The sequence below is a fragment of the Cyanistes caeruleus genome, chromosome 9, assembly GCF_971803275.1.
Source record: "Cyanistes caeruleus chromosome 9, bCyaCae1.hap1.1, whole genome shotgun sequence".
Taxonomy (NCBI): Eukaryota; Metazoa; Chordata; class Aves; order Passeriformes; family Paridae; genus Cyanistes; species Cyanistes caeruleus.
Window position 1 is genome coordinate 16207030 of NC_141709.1, and position 21381 is coordinate 16228410.

Below are 21381 nucleotides of genomic sequence, written 5' to 3' on the forward strand. Positions count from 1 at the left end.
ATTTCTTTTCAAAATAGTCTAACATGCCTTTTTTGAACCAAGTATGTCTAAGTTACTTCCACTGATTCCTTGTCATAAGGAGGTCAGAGTCTCATTTGCTTGAGCAAGCATTTAGATGATGAATGTGTATCTTCAAAATAATCCATTCAGTAAACTTTCTGTAAAATGTTCAAACAAAACAAGCTGTCAGCTGACCTGAAACATACCACATTAATAAGAGCATATTTTATTTATGTGCTAGGCTCTCATGCAATAGAAGCATTTTCTGTGGCTTAAAAGCCATCATAGGTATTAAGTATACATTCCCTGGATATTGAAATTTCAATTTATTTTTTTTTTCTGGGGATAAAGACTTCATGTTAATTTCATGTTTCTACCTATTTTGAGAACCACTCATGATCAACAATGTTCTTTTCCTGAGACTTGGCCTAGTTTGAGATGCTTTGGGGAAAGCTATGGAAGAGTGTGGTAGGATGGTGGCAGAATAATGTTTGTTCTGCTTGAGGATAACCACTGTCCAGGACTCTGTTATATGAATGAGTTACTTCCCTTCTGAACCCATATTCTTATGGCAGTAGATGTTTGCTGTCATGCAACTTCTCTCTAGAGAATCAAACTGGGGACTGACCAAAAAGTGATATCACTTGCTGAGATCCCATTTTATGGATTCATCTTTATCTGTGTTGCAAAGCCTTTCTCTTTTTCAGAGAGGAAGGGATGCAAGGACAGTAAGGTGAAGACTGCTAATTTCTTGGAAATGCTTTCTTCTGCTTCCACTTCCAGAAAGTGTAGAATTTAATTAGGAAATAATTGATGAAGAAGTTACTTACATGTGAGTGCTTTAGGTTTTGAGTTTCTATGGATATTTTTACCTTTTTTTTTAATCTAAATTTTTTTTTGTTTAATCTAAAGTTTCAGTTAGAAGACAGACCCTGTTAAATAAAAGGCATTAAGAATAATACTTCAGGGAACTAAGGTCTAAATTAAGTTAGCTAGTCTCAATTAACTACCATTGCTACAAGAATTCTTGAAGTATGCTTTTTAACTCTCTTATTTTACAGCATTTTTTTCTCCACTGGAGAGAGAGTGATGCTAAATTGTGTACTATTTGTCTCTTCCTTCTTTAGACACTAATTACTTTTCACTACATTTCAGTTAGGACTGTTCCAGTTCAATATTCTGAATGCACATAGATTTGCATTTTGCTTATTTTAAAACTGTTTTTCCTTATTTTCAGTCTGCAAGCTCCTGTGCCAATATTAAAGACGGGTTACTGTAAGAAATTAGCTACTGGGAGTAGCACAAATCCTAATTGTCTGAAGTTATCAAAAGCCAAGGCAAGCGGCCTTTGCAAGTAGGAAGCAATGCAACTATGTGACTGGTACTGAAAAAATAATAACTATATAGGTATTTGGGAGCAAGCAATTAAAAACTCCTGCTTTAAAGAATGACTTCATTGGAAATGCCTGCCAGATAGGGCCCCACTCAATGGCTATTTTGTGATAAATTCACCTGTGGATGAGTGGGTCATACAGACCCAGAAGCGTATTACTTTGCTGTTTCCAGATCTGCTGCTTGCTGTTTCAGTGCTTTCTCCATGGAGATCAAATGCTCCTGGCATGCTCACCGTGCTGCCACTGTCTGAGTTCTGGTGGAGGTCTAGCTACATTTGAAATGCACTTAAATAGGCATGAGTCCTTGTAGTACTCTGAATTGAGATGCTGCTGCTTAGTGACAAGGTTAGATCACTGTTTGCATGACACTTCTGTTTCACTGTGGTGCATGCAGATGATTTAGCTGTTCTGCATGGGTAAGCTGTAGCTGCAGTGTCTCCTTGAGGGATCATTGCCAGAGCCTGCTCAGCAGTGCAGACTTAGTGCTTTTACCTTAACTATAATCATCCTCAGAATTAATGGAAAGAATGAAAGCCAAGAAACCTCATGACTCACTCATCTGCTCCTTTTTCTTTTGTCTCTGACCTTCTTCATCTCATACAAGACAATTGGTGTTTCAGTTAGCTGGAAGTCTCCTACAGAGAGGAAGCTTTCATCCTACCACAGTCAAGGTTAGAGAGTTCTGTTCTTCTTCAGGAATTACTGAGAAATGGGAATATTCTGGATAGTACCTGGAAGAGTTTGAAGGATCAACTGCTTTATTCAAGTGCAGTCTCAAACTGTGTTTCCTGTTTCAGGGGAGGCTGACATTATTTCATGCAAAAGTCACCTGAAATTGGCCAAGGCTTACAGAGGTCTCCTAGTAGTAGCTTGTGATTTTGCTAGTCTTATTTATTTTTTATAAGTATTCTAGCTTTAAAAAAATCAAATACAACATGGAGCATGTCAGGACTAATGGAGGCAGTAGATAGAATACTGAGATAGAAAGTTTGAGAAGGAAGCACTGGGTCAGGAGATGGTTCATCTCCTGTGAGTTGAGATAATTACAGTGTGTGATTATCAGTGCTTTCTGTAGCTATTCAGTATTACTTATATGCACAGTGGGTTCTTGGCAGTGCTCTGTTTGACAGCTAAACTGCATTTATTCCCCAAGGTTCTGCTTGGCATTCCTTCCTACTGCTACTTTTGTCAGCAGTGCCCAAACCTTCCCAAATGCAGTCACTGTTCCTTGTTACAATGAAGTTTCTTATACTCCCCCGTAGGACTGACTATCCAGCTTAACTGAACTTGAAAGAGATAGATTAGGTGCTCTCTCCTGCCATTTCCAAGTTTTAAGGGTCATAAGTATTTGGAATTCCTCTTGCAATATGTGACATTCTTGTTGCCCATTATATCACTTTTTAGTGACTATCAGGTTTAACTTTTGCAGAAATCTTCTTGAGTTTGACACAGCAATAATTGTTCTATTGTATATATGCCAAAGGCAATGATGGCAGTAAAACATTCTAGCAATTCTAAGTGTAGATATTGCACTTGATATGAATTCTGCTAGTATTTTTAAGACTGGGAAAGCTTTCCTCTTCAGAATTTAAGGAGTATTGTTTTTTCTATTGTCTCCATCTTGATTACTCACAAGACACAGAACAGCTTCTTCACAATGTCATAAAATTTTAATTCTCAATGTTACTGCTTTTTCCTTGGTCTTAAGCATGCTGGTACCAAGTCTCCAATAGTTATGTGCCCTGGTGTGCACACAGCACCGTGGCCCAGGGAGCCTGGCCTGCTCCCGACAGCTCTCCAGGGGGATCACCTCTCATTGAGCTCACAGCTAGAAGCAAAACACAAGGATGCTTTAGCTCATTATACTGTGGGTGGATGGGGGAGAGGGTTGTGTCCATGTCTGGTGCTTTGAAATATTTTAGTTGAGAGGTCTCCAAACACTGTAGTGTTTGATGTCCAAAAGCATCTGTGGGTGTCCATACTTGTTTCTCCAGGATGGTATGATGAGAGCCCATGTGCTTACTTCATCTTACAGGCAGTTTTTGTCATAATTGTTCTCTCTAGATAATACAGTCTGTTAAAGGAGATATAATACAACATTGCTTCACACACATACCACAAACACATACCCAGGAGAGTCAGCTCATAAAAAATCATAAGCAGTTTTGTTTCAATGTCAAACATTTGAATTTGTATTCATGTCCCACTCTTCTGCTTGAAACTACTTCTGGGGGATTGTACAAGAATTATTTCTGATTGAATGCAAACGGTGATCACTGCATCTTATGCTCAGATAAACTAATACCTAAACACGGGAAGTGGAACAATACATTCAGTGTGAGCTCCTCAAATGTACATATATATTGTAGGTGTTACAGAATCAAGGCATTAGTCACAGTCAAGAAGATGCTTTGCCAGGAACCTCCCTCAAAGCACGCATCCTTAGGTTCTTCTCGTGGCTGTCGGGGACGGAGCGCTGCGAGCCCCTTCCTCTAAGGCAATAACGTATGTGCGCAGGAGCGCACCGAGTGAGCGTGTGCGGCTGGCCCGCCTTCTGTGCAGGGCTGCGGGGCGCTTCCGCCTCAGTGCATCCTTCTGCACAAAACTCATTTCTCCAGCAGAAGCAGAAAATACACTCTGCTGACTCAGAGAGTTGTGTGATAACATTATTATTATTGTTTGATCAATTATCATTTGCCTAAAGTACTACGGTAGTATTTTTCTATTTAACAAACTATTGTGGGAAAAATTACAAACAATTTTCAAATTTCTGTTTTCAAAAAAAGGAAAAATCTTTTTAGGATGATGACTATTTTTGAATGTTTCTAACTGTATCAATAAGAACAAAGCAAAAAGAAAAAAATCAACCTAAAAATATTTACTATATGTAATGAAAACTGCAAATCACAAAGTTTAATGTATTTTTTCAATGCTTTGAAGCTATAGCATTGCTTATCAACAGAAATTAATTAAAACTTAACAGAAGATATACAGGTGTGGATCATTTCCCCCAGAAACCTGCACTCAAGGCTTAACCTTTGGCTTTCCATTGTTTGTTAGTGGTGTGAGAGCGCAGTTACGATGCATGCTTTGCTCACCAGCCTGGTACTGTCCTCTTGGAATGGACGGTGCAAATGCTGGTCTGCCTGTGAGACTGCTGCCACTGAGTAGACCCTCAGCGTTTCTGATTCTTTTCAGAACTCTAGGGAAAATGATTTCCCATGGAGAAGCTGAGGTCTTGTGCATGGTTTTTTGCTTGCCTTCCTGCATCTGTGTGAATCTGTTTGCTGATAGTAGATAGTATCTCACTCTAACCTTTGTCACAGCAAAACTGAGCAGAAGTAAAAGAGTTGAAATGTAGTTATTCCAGGGGAATGCTATTTGTGTGGGTTTTTTTCTGTAGAGTCTCAGCAAGGCTGATTTGTAGCTTTGCCTGAGACAATAGCATGAAAAAGCACGAGTAACTAGACAGTTGCATGAATCTGTATCAGTGATTCTCGCCATCAGCAAGTGATTAATTTTGACCTAGTTATGCAGCACCCTGCTAAATCCATTGGAAATGAATTGACAGGCCTTCAGCAGGGTTCAAATCAATAGGTCTATGATCAGCAGCTTAGCAGTTGTCTTTGAGGGCTTATTGAGGAAGGAGGATTTTCTTCTGTGCTATTAGATCCCATGCTCTGCATGTTTTCCCAGGATGGTGACCTGCTCATTTTAGAAGTATAGCTGGCAGAAGTGTGAACCACATTCTCCTTTCCCTAAATAATCGTTATCCACTCTTGAATTAATGCCACATGAAAGAGCATTTGGTTCTCTGCATCACAGACAAATGTGTGTCACTTAGAGACAAGGATGGCATGTAGCAGGACTTGAAAAATTGATTGAAATAAAGAGGAATTATTTTTTCCTTCCAATTCCTCATTTTTAGTCCATCTTATGAAAAAAGTGAATAATTTTAGACTGAGGATAGTTTAAGTTGACAGGATGACTTTTGAGGTCTAAATAAAGAAAATAAAGTAAATACTATGAAGAAAATGTCATCATAGCCTCACAGCAACTCCAGAGTCATTGAGTTTTCCCACTGTATTTTGAGTACTCAAAACAGAAGATGGCCAGCCAAAAAAAAAATGCTTGGAGTTGATTATTTTTTTCTAATTAGGAAGTGTAATTTTGCATTTTTTTCTGCAGAATAAAAATCTGTAAGCAGTAACATTTATTACTATTTTTTACTGAAAATTGCACTCTTTTTTTTTCTAATGATTTTTAAAAAAAGAATCTGGCTATGGTTTAATAATTGTTGTTTATTTAAAATACATAGATTTTGTTTTGGGGAAGAATATACATAGATTCTTGCTATTAAGTAGTATTCTTTTATGAAAGCTGTCATAAAATACAGCAAGAACATTGCTAGAGCAATGCATAATGTAGGGGAGGTGGAAGAGAGCTTCTCCCCTTGGAGAAGAACATAGAACAGTTATGGCACAGTGAGAGAGGGAACAAAGCTGCCAGCCTGGCTTGGAGATGGAGGCATAAGAGGCAGCTCTCCAATCAAAGTATTTCTAATTTCCTCTGTCTAATGTGAAAAGATGCCTGCCTATCTCTCCCTATCTCCTGCTCAGACTGACAGACAAATATTCAGGCAGTTTAAAGAAGAACTGAGAAATATAAACTTATATGGTGGGCATTGTTTCACTCCAGCACTCTTTATGCTGTGTGATAAGAGATTTTCTGAAGGACTTCCCTTAAGCAAAAAATGGGAGGTTCCATTCTCCCCAGGTTATCCACATCTGCCTCCTTCAGCTCACATCTCCTGTCTTCTGAGTTTAATCTGCCCCAGGAGGCAAAGTGATGGGAAAAATACACAGTGCTTTGCTTGGTGTTTTACCCTCTGTGCATTTTTGTGCTTGGGAACAGACACATTAACATCAAGGCTGCCTTTACTAATGTCACCATTGCATATTTTGTAAAAAATGGTGGCAGTCAAGGGTACTGCATGCTGAAAGGGAAATACACTTCCTCTGGATCCTGCACATCACTGTGACAGTGATACCTTCCCCTTCAGGTGTTTGCAGAGTCACTTGCTTGGGTTTAAGTATGAAAAAGTAGCCAAGCTCTTTGGGATGCTGTAGGGTTTTAGAGTTGTATGTAGAATGTTTGTGTTCCAGTACACATCTCAGTGCTCCTAAGAATTGTCCCATTGAAGGAAAGAGGAAAATGTTCTTAGATTGCAACTGGACACTGGTGATTCTGAAAAAAAAAATTGAATATAAGTTCTTTACTGCCAAATGCCATGTGATTTCAAGTATTTTGCTACTTGATTCAGTGCCATTGAGCTCGTGGGGAGAAAATAATCTTTAAAAAATGAATATTGAAATTGTATTTACACGGAGAGTATTATAATCTGTCAGAAACTGTCATTTTAATTTCTAGGAATTTTTTTTACAATTATGAATAGCATAGCAATAAAAGTACAGCTAACTGAATTTTTCACATGTAATTTAAAATTAAACCTAATTTAAAACAAATGAAAATCATCTAAAATTAAAATATAATAGCACCATCACACATAATTACTTTGTTTAGCATGCTTCCCTATCCAGTCTTTCAGAATTGCTATGGGGGTGAGTGAGAGCACTGCAGTGAAAATCAGTTATCATCCTGCAATAGTCTCCAAGTACAAGGCTGCCCTTCAAGCACAGGAGGCAGAAGTTTTCACAATGGTGACTGCTGTCTGTCTGTGTGGTTTTGTGGTTTTTATCTGTTTGTTTTTCCTTTAATTTGTAGAACCACATCACGGCCTTTGCAGAAGTCACATGATGATGCTGATGTATATTCACTCCATTGGACTTCATCTCTTTTCACAGCCCACACATGATATTTGCAGTGTATCAAAAATAAGAAATTTTTAGAAGTCCTATTTCTGACTTGATTTTTACATCACTAAAAGGATACCAACATTTTGAAGAATTCTTAAATATTAGAACGTCACTTTACTTTCTAGCAGAAATATTAACTGTTTACTTTTATGATGGAATGGGACAAACTGAGCACTAATTATCTGACCTTTCCCTCTATTTTGGCTTCTCATTGTTTTCAATGGTTCATGTACCTATTCCAGCAGTACTTTGTATTTTGATTTAACTTTGATTTTTAAAATCTACATTTTTAATTCAGCATGAACTTGTTTCCATTTGAGGCAATTTCAGTGTATAAAAACTAGCAAATATTATGTTCTGTATGAAAATGCTGTTTGCACATTGTATTACGCTGTATTCCATGTAAGATATCATTCAAACAGTATGTTACATGTAAGACTGGTGCTTCTGCTTTTGAAGAGAAAAAAAATGCCAATTTTTACTGTAATAAGTATTGTATCATAATTAAAAGTTTATTTATTTGGATATTTTCCTGACATAATTGTAGTTGAATTGTTGTTTTGTAGTTCCTGAATGTCTTGGATGACATACATATATGTATTCTAGGTTAAAAGAAATGAGAATCATATAGAAAGTTTGATCTTTGATATATTCTTTATTACTAATGATATCCCATGAAAGGTTAAGGGCTTCGTTCTTAGCTTAGCATATCTGATGGGAAGCTGTGCTATTCATAAATCATTTAAACAGATTATTCAAGGCAGCCTGCATCTTCTCATGATTGTTATACTCCCTGATACTATGCTGGGAGTATGGGTGCTAAGATAAGAAGAGGGTCACCAACTTAGTGAGAAAAGTTCATCTGAGTTTCTACTCTCCATTTTCATGGAAGACTCTTGGAAAAAACAAATTTTTTTTTCAGCCTAATTGACCAGGATAGGTAGACTTTCTCTACAAAGCTTTTTATCTCTGTTTGTGTTTGAGGCTCATACTCTTAAAAAAAAGAAAAAAAAAAAATCCTCTGCCAGTCTGCGTGGTGTTGACGAATTGATTTTTCTTCAGCATGAGCCAGTGTTACCATATCTCTGTTACTGCTGTGAATATTCAGATTAAGCCTCCCCTTTGGAAGAGTCTTGCTGACTATTCATAGTGAAGTTGTCCATAAAAATTGAGCACCAGATGAATCTGAACATTGTAAATACTGAAGACATTCTTAATATCTGCCAGAAAGTTTCCCTCTGGCAGGAGCTAGTAAAATGCTAGCACTATAGAAACACTGAGAATGCTATTGGTCAGTGGAGGCTGTTGAGTATTTTAGGCCTTAAATTTTCCAGAGTTCAGTGTATTTCCTGTGCATTAATCATTGTTAGAGTATGTTTGAAACACAAGGTATAGTCAAGGTAGAATCAGGTATATTTTTTCTATGATGAATTTTAATGCATTCTCACATAGTCATCAGGTAATGCCTGCTTTTACTTTTTGTTTTAGCCTTTGCTTTCACTAAAATACAACTACCTAAAGAGTGCTTGGCAAACAGGGCAAGGCCAAGTTGTCTCTGAGTGCAATAGAGCATATGCCACGAAGTCATTGTGCTAAGCTGAGAATTAAGAGACTGAAGAAATATATCTGTGGGGAGGAAAAAACCTAGAATAGAGTCCTTAGCTACAACTAGGTTACTTAGGTGATTGAAAATCCACCTTTATTAGACTATCAACTGTGTTTACAAAATTGTAGTAGATCCAAAGTTTGTATCACCGTGTTAGCTCACTTACCCTGCTCTTAGTCTAGCTAGTTAGGTTCCGAGGTACTAATGATTTCTCTGTGTGCAGATTTAAATGAAATCTTCACTCATTTTTGCATGGTAGCAAATCTGCATTTTTTATATCTGATTTATAAGATTACCAAGAGATTCTTTTATGTTAAAAGAGATGACTCTTTTTCAGTGTACTGTACATCATCAGCTTGTAACTGGTCTCTTTCTCAGGATCTTTCCCAGTCAAATATTTGGGTTAAATTTATCATTCTATCTCTGTGAACCAGCAGTGAGAAAACAAAAAGAGAGACACTCTGCTGTATAATGTATTTTTAAATAAAATAATTTTTCATTCATATGTAGTGTATATTTTTTTATTATTTTATTATTTTTGCTTTACTTATGTTTTGGTTGATAGTGTGACTATAATGAAATTATGATTTTATGTGAATTGCATTTGGTGACATAACTTTCCCAATTAACCAGAAATCCCCATAGTTAATGACATTCCCTTAGAGGTGGTTCTGATGAACTTGAAAAGCATGAGAAGAGCTGTATTGCAGAGTCCACAGCCTGTTGGGGAAGGTCTCTCCCCAGAATGTGGACTAGCCAGGCTCCAGACACTGCTCTGACTGATTCTCAAAAGTGGCAAGAATTTGCCCTCCCACATCTCTAGCTCTGCACTGCCCTGAAATTTGGGCTTTACTGTCACTGACGGACACGAAATGATTCACACAGATGCAGTTCGAGTGTGATGAAAGAAGAAGGAAGTTTATTTGTTCTTTCAGTATTTATAGGTTTTCCACAACGATCAGGGATTGGGCAGTCAGGTCACCACCTTCCCAACCACACTGGCCGTGAAAGATGTCCATTAAAAGGCAAATCTTTAATGGAATGGATAAACACCTATGTTTATTGTTACTTTCCTGGGAAAGTGGCTAGAAATTATGAAAACAATATCAAAAGGCCTGATTCTCAGGGTGACACTTTACCTCTTCCATTCTGGACCCAAAAAAGCTTTGAGTAGGAGCAGTTTGCCAAAACCAAAAGTAATTTGTCACTTTTCTTACTAAAATGGCTTTTTGGTGATTGTTTTTAAAAAAATCCCACTGATGAGCAAGCATCATTCCTCATTCAGGGAATATTCTGGTACAGAGTGGTTCCTACTGAAAACAGTGTGGTTGAGCCATTTTAGTGGTTTTGAATGCAACTGATTGTATTATTCTTGTGGACCTTTTCCGTGTGTACTTCAGTGAAACAGCTCTGCTCTATTTATAAATGAGATGTTTGAGAAGCATCCCTAATGTTATATGCTGCTGTGTTCCTAAAAATGGAATTTCTAAGGCATATGGGGACACCAGCTGGGCTCCTATCCATACCATTTCAGATTCTCTTATATGGATTCTGCTGTTCATTTATAATCAGGCACTGCATAAGTCAGACGGTGATAGCATCCGGGCTCACATTTCTTCAGATTTTAAAAATGTTAATTTTGACAATATATATTAAAAGAGGATAATGTTGGTATTTTTTAGCTGCAATTTTCTTTGCTGTTTGATGTTGCCTTCTAATTTTGTCACTGCCCAAGATCACAGTAAGTGCAACAGTTCATTTGCACATTATGTTAGCGGGGAGCTTTTTATACTCTTCTGAAGTCTAATTTTGGTATTTCTGAGGCTTGCCATCAGAAAGCAGAGTGCATTACATTTTAGGAGCAGATAAACTGAGTCTGTTTTGATCAAATACGTCCCTGGCCATCTGCATAGCCTGGGCCTTGGGGACACTCAGGAGCATTTGCAGGCGGAAGGGCGAGCAGACCTCCAGACCTCTCAGCCCTGCAGCACCTCCATCCAGGCACATCAAGAGCATTTTTACCCAGCTCTGCCTCTGACAGCTGCCTCAGCCCCAGCATACCGGATTTTCCTGCTGTACACCAGCATGCAGAGTTTTTTTTCTCCCCTCAAGCACCTCTGAGAGACTGGATAGATCATGAAGTGCACTACAGGCATAACCGCAGCTGGCACCAGTGGCTGCCTAGTTCTCACTTGGACAAGGGGAAAGCTAAAGGAGTACCTAGTATGGCTTCAGCTTTTGGCCTTCTTCTCCACTTTCTAGGCCTTTTGGTTTTCAGGGATTTCCACAAAGAAAAGAAAAGCAAATATTTACAGTGTCTCTGCCACTTGAACTTCTGCTGCATGCCTAGGATTGTTAAAGCTTTACACTTGCTTTTGGCCACTAGAAACTTTGCAGTATAACACAAGTCTGCCTTTTTGTCATCCTCTCTTGTGTGAAAATGGCTGATAAAGCTTCTTAGAGTTTCCAGGTTTGACCTGATGTTCGGGGCAGAAGACACTGTGAACACCCAGAAAAAAACCCTCGTGTGACTTTGATAAGCCTGGTTTCTGCTCTGCACTTGCCGAGTTCCCAGACCAAGGTATGACTTTAACAGGTTTGTTGCTCATACTAAGCTGCCTGTGTTTGCCTTATCATGAAGCCTCAGTCCCCTTCCAGCACAGAGGATTAGGTACTTGGTTCTCTGGTCAGTACTGGAGCTTGTTCTTCCTCTGTAAAGAGCCCTAGGAAGTGCAGCATATCCTGTGTGAAACTTGCCCCCTGTGTTTGCTGATGCTCTTCTAGTCAGCAAGGGGAGGTAAGCGTGGTGTCATTAGGCCTTCCAAGGTGCTTAGCTTCCACCTACCTGTAACCATCCTATGCTCCAGGTGTTTGGTGGTTGCTGTAGCTGGAAGCACTCTAACTAGCCTGTGTACAGGCTCCAGCTGCATGTCTTCTGAGAACTGACATCCCATTCTCTGCCTGTCGTGTCCTTGAACTCAGTTTCTTCCATGCCAGTTGTCAGCTCTTGATACTGCATTCTGCTGTGAGATGTGATGGCATAAGGGGAGCGTGGCTGTGCTCATCAGCAGACCATTTTAGATACCCTTTCATGCCTTCTACTCTGGTCTGTTGTGACTAGCTGTGTAAAACATTTGGAAGTAGGCTAATCTAACTTAATTAGGACAGTTTAATTCTGAACAAAAGTTTACACCCAGAGGTTTTATTTGATTCTAACTAATCCACAGCAAATCTCTAGCTAATTCAGAAAAACCATCCTGAATTGTCCCCTGTGTGGACAAGTCCCAAACCTTTCTTTTTTTTTTTTTCCCCCAGAGTAGGTCTGCTGTTTTAATATTTTCCCCTAGTGACTACAGCCAGAACAGTGTGCAGCAGTCAGCTTCCTGAACAATTACTGAATCCGTCTTCTAAAATGGGGGTGTAGTAGGCCCATTAAAGAGCTTGAATCCCCAAAACCAAATTCTTGGCACCAGTGTTCTCATCTGACAATGTTCACAGCAAAATAAATAAACAAAAATAAGAAACCAAATCCCTTTTCTAACAAATTTCTTCCTACATTCCAAAGTTAAACCTAAATACATGTGTTCTGCAGGTACAGAGACCTCATAGTTTTGGTCACAATCTTTAATGTGGTTCTGAATGCAAGATCCTTAAGCCATGAATTCCTAGGATTGCTCTGAAGTAGGCAAATAATACTAAAAAAAGGGGAGTGACCATGTCTACAACTGTAAAAGAAAAACTAGAAATGGCATTTCTATGTTTTTGAAATACCACAGTATATGTGCTACTTTTAGTCTGCTGTTTCTGCTAAGAAATCATCTGCTGTTTCATATTCTTTTGCTACTGTTCCTTAAGGAAAAGCAGCTACTGTTCCTTCCTTAGCAACCTCTATTTATGAAGTAGCAACTGACAAAGATATTCTATTCAAATATTCTAAAAATAAGTCTGATGTGATGAGAATAAAGTGCTTATTTAGCAAAATAAAAGAAAATGTCCTTTTGTTCTCTTTGAAGAGGGGACTGGAAGCTAATCCTAGTAGGAAACACCAAGAAGAAGATAAGACCCTTGCCTTTTGGCAACAGTTTACAATGTTACCAAGACAAGGTGATAGATATCCTTTGAGATTAATACTGTTCTGGTTTCTTCTGGTCCCCTGAGAATTTAGAGAAAAAATTGTAAGGATGTTGGCTTGGATCATATAATCTTACAAAGAAAAACATAGAATGCCATTGGTTTTGTATTATGTATATTTTGTGGAGTCACTCTCAAAGCCAGTGAACAGCAGTCCAGTAGAGGAGGAATAGAAAGACTAAATAATCTATTTCTTGTCAGTTGGCGGGTGAGAGATTCCCCACGCTGTGTCTTTTCAGGAGAGAAACCAAATGAGTAGGGAGACTTGATATCAGCTGATTATGTGAAAGAATTCTGTCATCCTGGTCTCCTATGGGAATGCTGCCTGCTTATTATGTATATGTTTCATTCAATTAACATTTTGCTTAGAGGAACAGATAATTGTGAGATGTTTGATCCTTAGTTCTTTGTCAGATTAAGAGAAGCTGATATTCCCATGGCATTGGACACTATGCTGCTGCCTTTTATTTTCTGCCTGATGACCTGGCTTCCCTGCATATTGAAGGTAAAAGGCTGTATACTGCATTTTAATAAAACTAATAAAAGGAAATTTTTCTTCAGGAATCTGGTGACTTGCATGTAGAGCTTAAGAAAATCTCTTTCATGGGTGTAATTTATTTTGAAATTTGGGATTGTAAACTCACTTCTACCTGTATACTGCTATAAACTTGAAACTAAAAACTTATAGTTGAGGAGAAGACTCACCTCTACAGGCTGAATGGAACAGCTACAAATCTTAAGCACTGTGGTGGAAGGTATTGCAGGAATTTGCTCACCTAGGAGTCTCTTTATTGTTACGTGCAGGCTGTGGGCTGGGGACAGAAACTGTGGCTCGAGTCCTCTTGATCATCAGACAAAACAGCCTCGTTTTATTGTTTGGAGCTTACTTGTCAGTTCAGAGCTCCTGGGCTCAGATAGCTCGTGGCTGGAATCTCTCTGCCCAGATCTCTGTCTAGTGCTGTGCTTGCAACTGAGCTAGAATGGGGATGGCTGAGGGTTCCCTGTAACTTATTCTGCCATGAACTAGGCTAGCCGAATTGGACTTGTGTTATGGCCAGATTAACCTTGTCCAGTCACTGTACTGTGACAATATTGTGACACTTTATGACTTGCTTGATTACATGTGTTTTGATTTTCCAATGTCCCACTCACTGCACTGTGGTTGTGGTTTCAACTGGAAAGAAGATTATTGAGAAGTATACATGTTAGCACAAAAGAGAACAGTACTATGGCTTTCTTCTTCATCCTCATTAGCTTTTAGTATACCTGCATTACTGCCTTTTGCTACATGGCTCTGTGCCCAGTCTTCACTTTCTGACTCTGCTTCTGGCATTTGTATTTCTCAGTAGATGTCACATACTGCTGTGTCCCATTGTGTAATAACCAGCAAGTAAATTGGACTTAGGCCTTTGCCGGCATAAAATTGCTTTTTCAGATGCAGGAATGAATATAAAAATAGAAAAATACGGTGTGGTACCAATTATTTTAATGGGAGTAGAGCAACAGCAGAAAATTAGATTGTTTCAGAAAAAAAATGAAGGGTGGTGATGAAAATTTGGTAACAAATGTGAGTGAGATAATTTCAACTACAAAGAACTCTGAATACAAGTGAGATTTCAAAGGACACAACTTGCAGTGACTTTCTAGACAGTAAATAAGAATTTCCTATGCAGCTACTAAAGCAAATAGATCACACTGGATTAATTCATGACACTGCAGGTCCCACAGGAAGTGGTCTGACAGTTATGTTTATAGACACAAACATGGCCTGAACTTGTGACGAGTCAAAAACTAATGGGAAAGCCAAGATGTTCAGGACTGTGAGTATCATACCTTCTGCAATATAACAGGAAAGAAAATTGGTCAAGAAAGGCCTAGATAGTGCTTTTGTTGATTCTGGTTTAACTCCAGGCAGGAGTTAGGGAGGGGGGGATGCTGGTTTTGTATCTTTTTATCATTTGCAAATTGGACAGCCACATGTATCCTCCTGCTTTGAGAGGTGACCCATACCCATCCTGATGTGGTTTGAATTAGACCTCAGATGCAGGCCACCTGCTGCACATCCAGTAGTGCCTCCTCTCCTGTGCACCTCTCCTGCACATCTCTCCTCTGCTCTTGCCTACTCCAGCCTGTGCTCACAGACCATCAGCAAACAGAGCTTTTGCATTGGCTTTGAGGAGGACATGGGAGAGCTGCACCTTCCCCTGTCACTGCTGATCTGTAGCCAGAGCTGAGATACACAGCTGTGCTTCCTCCTGCGGGGGTAACAGGGTAGCAAATGTCCTCAGCAGTACAGGGTGCTGTGGGAAGCCATGCCCTGGTCTTAGCTGCTGCTGAGTGCTTGCACATTGGTATTGTTACACTGGTACCCTTCTTCCTTACAGACTTGGTTGTTAAAAGAGGCTGCAAGCTCCCACAGTCAGTGGTTAGCCCTGGAATATGGGAAAGCTCTTTCACCTGCCAGATGGAGACTAGAATTATGATGAGAATTTATCAGCTGTGGCTCCCAGAAACTTCCAGATGTCCTGGCATAGCCCTTTTCCAGGACAGTATGTTATCAGAATAGGCTCTCAGTTTTCCTTATTCCCTGAGTATGAAATAGATGTGATTTCTATTCATTCTCTTTAACAGATGATGTATTCTTTTTCATATGCCAGTTCCTTGTTCTTGATTAGTTTTTGAACTTATTCACTCTTCCATGTTGGTTTATTGCTCTTATTTCCAGATGGCAGCATACATTAACCTGTCATCAAAAATTTTCCATTTCCCTTCAACGCCATTTCTTTCTGATGAGCTTTACACTTCAGCGGTGTTTAAGCATTTCATCTTCCTCATTGTTTTATGTTGGTTTGCAGTTTATAATTTCTTAGAATATATCATAGACAAATACACTTACTCTCTTTGCACTTTTCAACACCTGGGCTCCTGGCTCCCTGTGGCAATGGTGGGACTGAAATTCTACCATGTGCTGTATTGTTGGTTGTAAGTGCTGGTTTCAATGCAGAAGTACAGGCAAGGACAAATGTGACACTTTCCAACAGCAGAGAGAGACCTTCTGGCCTGGGCAGCAGTGTCCTCATGGCTCTTGGATCCCACTGCTGAACATAGTATTTGCAAATCTGGAACAGTGGATATAGTACAGGGATGCTCCAGCCAGTCTATAAACCTGAAGGAGTAGCCAGGATATATGCACATCTTTTATTCTGTTAGGATTAAAATTGAGATTTCTGTGAAAAGGGGAAGGCATGAAAATGAAATTAATTAATTAATTAAATTAAGAAGGAGCAAGAAATTTATCTAAATATTTGAAGAGCTATTTAGATACTGAGATTTTGAAGGGGAAAAGTTGCTTACTGAATCCTGATTCCAGCTGGGAGAGCGTTAATTTTCTTCCTAGTAACTGTGTTTTGGATTTAGGATGAGAATACTGTTGGTGACACACTGATGTTTTAGCTGTTGCTAAGTAGTGCTTACTCTAAATGAAGGCTTTTTCACTTTCCCATGCTCTGCCAGCAAACAGGTGCACAAGAGGCTGGGAGGGAGCAGAGCGGCACAGCTGACCCGAGCTGGCCAGAGGGATATTCCACACCACAGAATGTCATGCTCAGTAAATAAACTGGGGGGAGCTGGCCAAGAGCTGCTGATCACTGCTTGGGGATGAGCTGGCATCAGTCAGACAGTGATCAACAGTTCTATTGTGCATCACCTGTGTTTCTTTTGGTTTAGTCCTCTCTTTTCATCTCTGTTCTTCTTGTTGTTATTAGGTATATTTGGGGTTTTGGGCGTGTTTTTGTTTGGCTCTGTTTTGGGCTTTTTTATTTCATTTTAATTATTAAGTTATTCTTATCTCAGCCTACAGTTTTTACCTTTTTCTGATTCTTCTCCCTACCTCACTGGGGAAGAGAGAGTGTGTGAGTGGGTCTGTGGTACTCAATTGATGGCTGGATTAAACCGTGATAAGCACATCAGATGAAAAATTACCGAAGAGAACCTCTGCCAAAAAGGGAGCTTTCCAAACATTTTACTGAAGAAACAATGCAAACTCAGAAAAATTCAAATAGATTTCTGCCTTTTCTGTGAGACTGAGCCTTTTGCTGTGCCATCCTTTGCAGAAAATTGCAGTATATGATCAGTGTACAAAAGTATAAATTGACTGTATTTATGGATTGTAGTTATGTAACAGGGGTTTGTTTTCTGACCTGCTGTTCCCTGAATGGAGCTCATCATGATCACTATGAGCAATCAAGTGGAGTTTTGCTGAATATGGTTTTGCAGGCAGGACTTCCTGATATCAGCTAGATTAAAAACAGCAGCTGGGGGTGATGACTACTGAATCCATCATTCCCTGATTCCCTTATCACATAACCATGCTCCTACCAAAAGATATTACTAAATCATTCAATTTATGACCTGACCAATAGCAATTTTGACTGCTGATTATTAGCATTACAGTTTCTAATTGCAGCAGTGATTAGAGGCTTCTAGACAATCAAACTGTCAATTTGGGTGCAGTTTGACTTTAGCTGTCAGAGTTCTGATGTTTCTTGCTGCTCATTTATTTCTGGGGAGGTCTAGAAGGAAGATCTGTCAGGCAGAGAGTGAGGGAACATCAGGAAAAAGTTGTACAGGCATGTGAACTTTTACAGCATTTTGAGTAACGACGCAGTTGTTGAGTAACAACGTGGGGCTCCATTTATTGGATAAAGTACTCAGCTTTACAGGACTCTGTAGCTATTAGAAGCTGCCATAGGAGGGTTCACACTCATCTATTAAAGCATTTGGTCACTGTAGTATCTAAAAGCAACATCATGGTAAGAGATCATTTTTCATCCTAGTCTACTCATCTGCTCCCTGCCACACCTGCCCAGCCCACAGATATTTCTGAAGCACTTCGGAGACTCCAGAGAAGTGAAAGTTCAGTTTGAAGGAACTGAGGAATTTTTTTCTCTCTGTAATAGCTGTCTTCTGCATCTTTTAGTAGCTGACCTCAGAGTAAGCCTGATGAACCAAAGACTGGGAAGTGGAAATGCAAGACCCTGAAAATGGAAAATTTTGGCTTGAGTTGGCAGATAAGTAAACCATTAAGAATTGGAAGCAGACATTAAAATTACAGGATATATATTGAATTTTCTTGAAAATTTTAAATATAAATTTTAAATGCATTTCTCCTGTTGATTTACTGGACACTCTTACGACAAAGACTAAATGTAGAAGAAACACATAAAGCTGTATTTCCTCAAAACAAAAATACCATTTAAGAGTTGTTTTATTTTCCTGAGTTCTGGTTTATTTCACCTAACTCCATCCTAAAATAATTGGAAAAAATCTGAAATATATGCTTGCTTATAATGCTTAAACAGATGTTGAAAATGAGCAGGGGATTTTGGTTGTCTGGATATTGACCAATGTGGTCACCCAGGTAAGTAGAACACATTACAGTTTGGCTTGTTTTTCAGCAAAACCAGATAGTCTGATCCTTATGCATTAGTTCTGATAGCAAAGGACCTGGTCCTTTGGCTGGCCTCCCCTGACTCTAATTAAAAACTGCTTATTGCCGTGGGGAACTCTACGCCTCTGTAAACTTGCCCTTTTCAGTAGCAAAGAGGCAGCTGTTAGAAATGAGCACTGCTCCTGTTTTCTGTTCCTCTCCTCTCCTGGTCTCCATGTCCTCCCAGCTAGTAACAAAGAAGCAGGACGTTGCAGACAACAGCAAAAAGATCTGAGCCCATCTTTCTCTTCCCCTGTTTTTCAAAAACTGTGTTTTAAAGGTCACCTTAGTTGCAGATATGTTTTGTCTTATTTCCTTTGCTAAATGGAGTTTAGCCTGATTTGTCATCCAAGATCTTAGTCATTTGGATGAGAAAATCTGTAGTACATTTTGTATTCTGGCTAAGCTCCAGGTATATTCTGCCTGGTTTAATTTACTCAGTGCCACCAACAGACTGATAAGAGTTTTTGCTTCCTGTACTTCAATTTGGTATAATGTTGTCCAGCACTAGACCTGCCAATTCTAGGTGGTCCCCAGGCAAAATGGTAGTGGCTGAGAAGGCAGGCCCTTGGCCAGCCATACAACTCCCAGCAGCACAGTGCTGGCTGGTGGTCTGGCCTCACCAGCTTAGGGGATATTGCTGCCAAGGTCCCTAGAAAGCTTTCACAAAGATGACAGGTGCATAAACTGTGTCCAAACTGGTTTTTGAGCATGAGATTTGCCTCATGTTTACCTTGTTTGGAAAGAGTTTCAAAAAGCAGGAAGAAGAACTATAAGAGAAATATTTCAAGGAAAGGTCTGTCTATGGGCAGGAAGAAACCTAAGTTAATTTTGAAAGGCATCAGTAGTTTACTAGGTTTCATATTTGCATATTCTGTAGCCCACTCAGTGATGCCTCTCAGGGTTTGGCTGAAGTCTTTGGCAGAGGTCGGTGGCTGAGATTTCTCACACCTTGGTACCTGTCTTACTATAGAAAATAGACTTAACTGAAGAACAGTGAGGTAAATACATGAAATGTTTTTATAAAGTGGGAAAGAACAAGGGGATAGATTGGGAATACAGAGCTGGAAATATGGAAAGCATGTTTAGAGCAGGACATTCAGTCTGGAAAGCAGTGCATATAAGAATGAGATGCCTGTGCTTTGAATGTCACTCTTCACAGAGAAATCACATTCTGATTTGTGTTTTGTATGGGGTTGTTCTTTATTATTTTGTAAACTCAAAAAAGTTCTCAAAGTGCTTATAAGAAGTGCTTAATTTTATTTATATAGCTATTTTTATACTGATAGATCTCTTTTTGATTACTGTAAGCTTGAATTTAGGCCTGAACAGATGGTAGTAGAGCTAGCTTAGGTGAGTTACAGCTGACTGTTGGTAGCAATTTTAATTTTTTTCTGTCTTTGAACCGAAATTTTCAAATGCATTTTAACTTTCAAAAGTTAGTATTTTTTCAAAGGTATTAACTGCCCATATCTACTTGTATGTGCTTATGTCCGGATAAAGCAGTCTAATATTAGAGTCTAATATAGAATATATTTAGTCTATAGGCCAAAAACCTGGATTTGGGCTTAATGTGCTGGCAGTTATGAGCTGATGCTGGAATGATCCTACAGGGGTCAGCTTGAAAAGCTTCGTTTTTTTGGCTTTATGCAGTGAAGTATGATTGCATAGGATGCTGTGCTGTGGAGATACATTATGGTGGGACAGACACAGTGAAGGGCTTCCAGACATGCTGAGGAGCTCAGCTTGAGGATTTGGATTTCTCTCAAGCTCTTGATGAGCTCATTCGACACAGCCAGCAGGAACTGAAAGCAGTGAGCACCTCATCACTTAGTGGGGGCAGAGGCGACCCAAACAGTCCGTGCAGAACAGATTAGCCTGGAAAGATTCCCAGGAATGAAAAGTATAAAAGCAGAGATTATACCTCCTTCCAGCAGGGTGGTGGAGAAAGCAGGCCTTGAATTCCCCCTTCCAGCATGTGCTCTGAGGACAGACATGGCAAGAAGTGCTCTCCTGCATGGAGTGGCCTTGCTTCTTCCTTCTGAGGTGTTTGTGCTGGCCCCAGTGTCGAGACTGCCCAGCCAGCTCCTGCTAGGCCATAAAATAGTGTCTGCAGGAGGCTGTTTCTCTAGGCTGGGAAAAGGTGCTTATACACCATAGCTGAGGGATTAGCTAAAGAGTCTGTAGAAATCAAATATCAAATACTTTAGTTTCTGATGGGCGTTCAGAAGATTTTGTATGCCTATGAAAAGCACAGTTTGTGCTATTCATCTGAGGATTTTAAATGGCAGATTCACGGGTTGTGAAGAGCCCTTTCTTGAAATCATAGTCTGTGGATTTTTAAAAGCTCTTACATTCCATACTGGAATATCGTTTCTGAAGGAAAAAAGTCTTTATTTTGACTCTAGTGTGCATTAGGAGATTTCCCATGCTTACAGGAAAGACCTTTGTCTGCAATATTCTCTGTGGGAAACCTAGTTCTGCTGCACTTAGCACAAGCAATTTAGTAGTACTTCTGCCCCTACTTGTCTTTGAATAAACCAGAAAGAGAACAACACAAGGCTTAATTTTCCAATATCTCTGATGTTGACACGAAACTTCCAGTTTAGGTGAATACCTTTTGGAAGTAGACGAGAGAAGAAAAAGTTTGAAGAGCTGAGTTCTTTTTTGCTGTGTAGGCTGAGGGTTGGAGGTTTGGAGTTTTTAACCTCTCTGGAAACCAGGGCAAGTCACTGGGAACCAAAAGCCTGTGACTTATCCCACAGCTACTGAGCAGGCATCTAAGAGGAGTTACTGGAGGGTGACTGACCCTTCAGAGGACAGAAAACCCTTCCTGCTTTGATTACTCACACATCACAGCATGGATGATCATTCATGTTTTCCCAG

The 21381-nt window shown here is 39.5% G+C and overlaps 1 protein-coding gene across 4 annotated transcripts in view; it reads left to right on the forward strand.

The window, feature by feature from the left end:
- Positions 1-21381, forward strand: part of PLPPR5 (phospholipid phosphatase related 5) — a 141362-nt gene that overhangs the window by 90251 nt on the left and 29730 nt on the right. For 2 of the 4 annotated variants that reach the window (XM_086841846.1, XM_086841845.1), the window contains one exon: positions 7179-9379. The exons of 1 other annotated variant lie outside the window; for it this stretch is intronic. In XM_086841846.1, coding sequence (XP_086697972.1) covers positions 7179-7211 — 33 coding nt within the window. In that variant the 3' untranslated portion in view covers positions 7212-9379. Of the gene's footprint in view, positions 1-3763; positions 3934-7178; positions 9380-21381 lie in introns of those variants that run through there. One more of the 4 variants, XM_086841848.1, reaches the window with a different exon arrangement.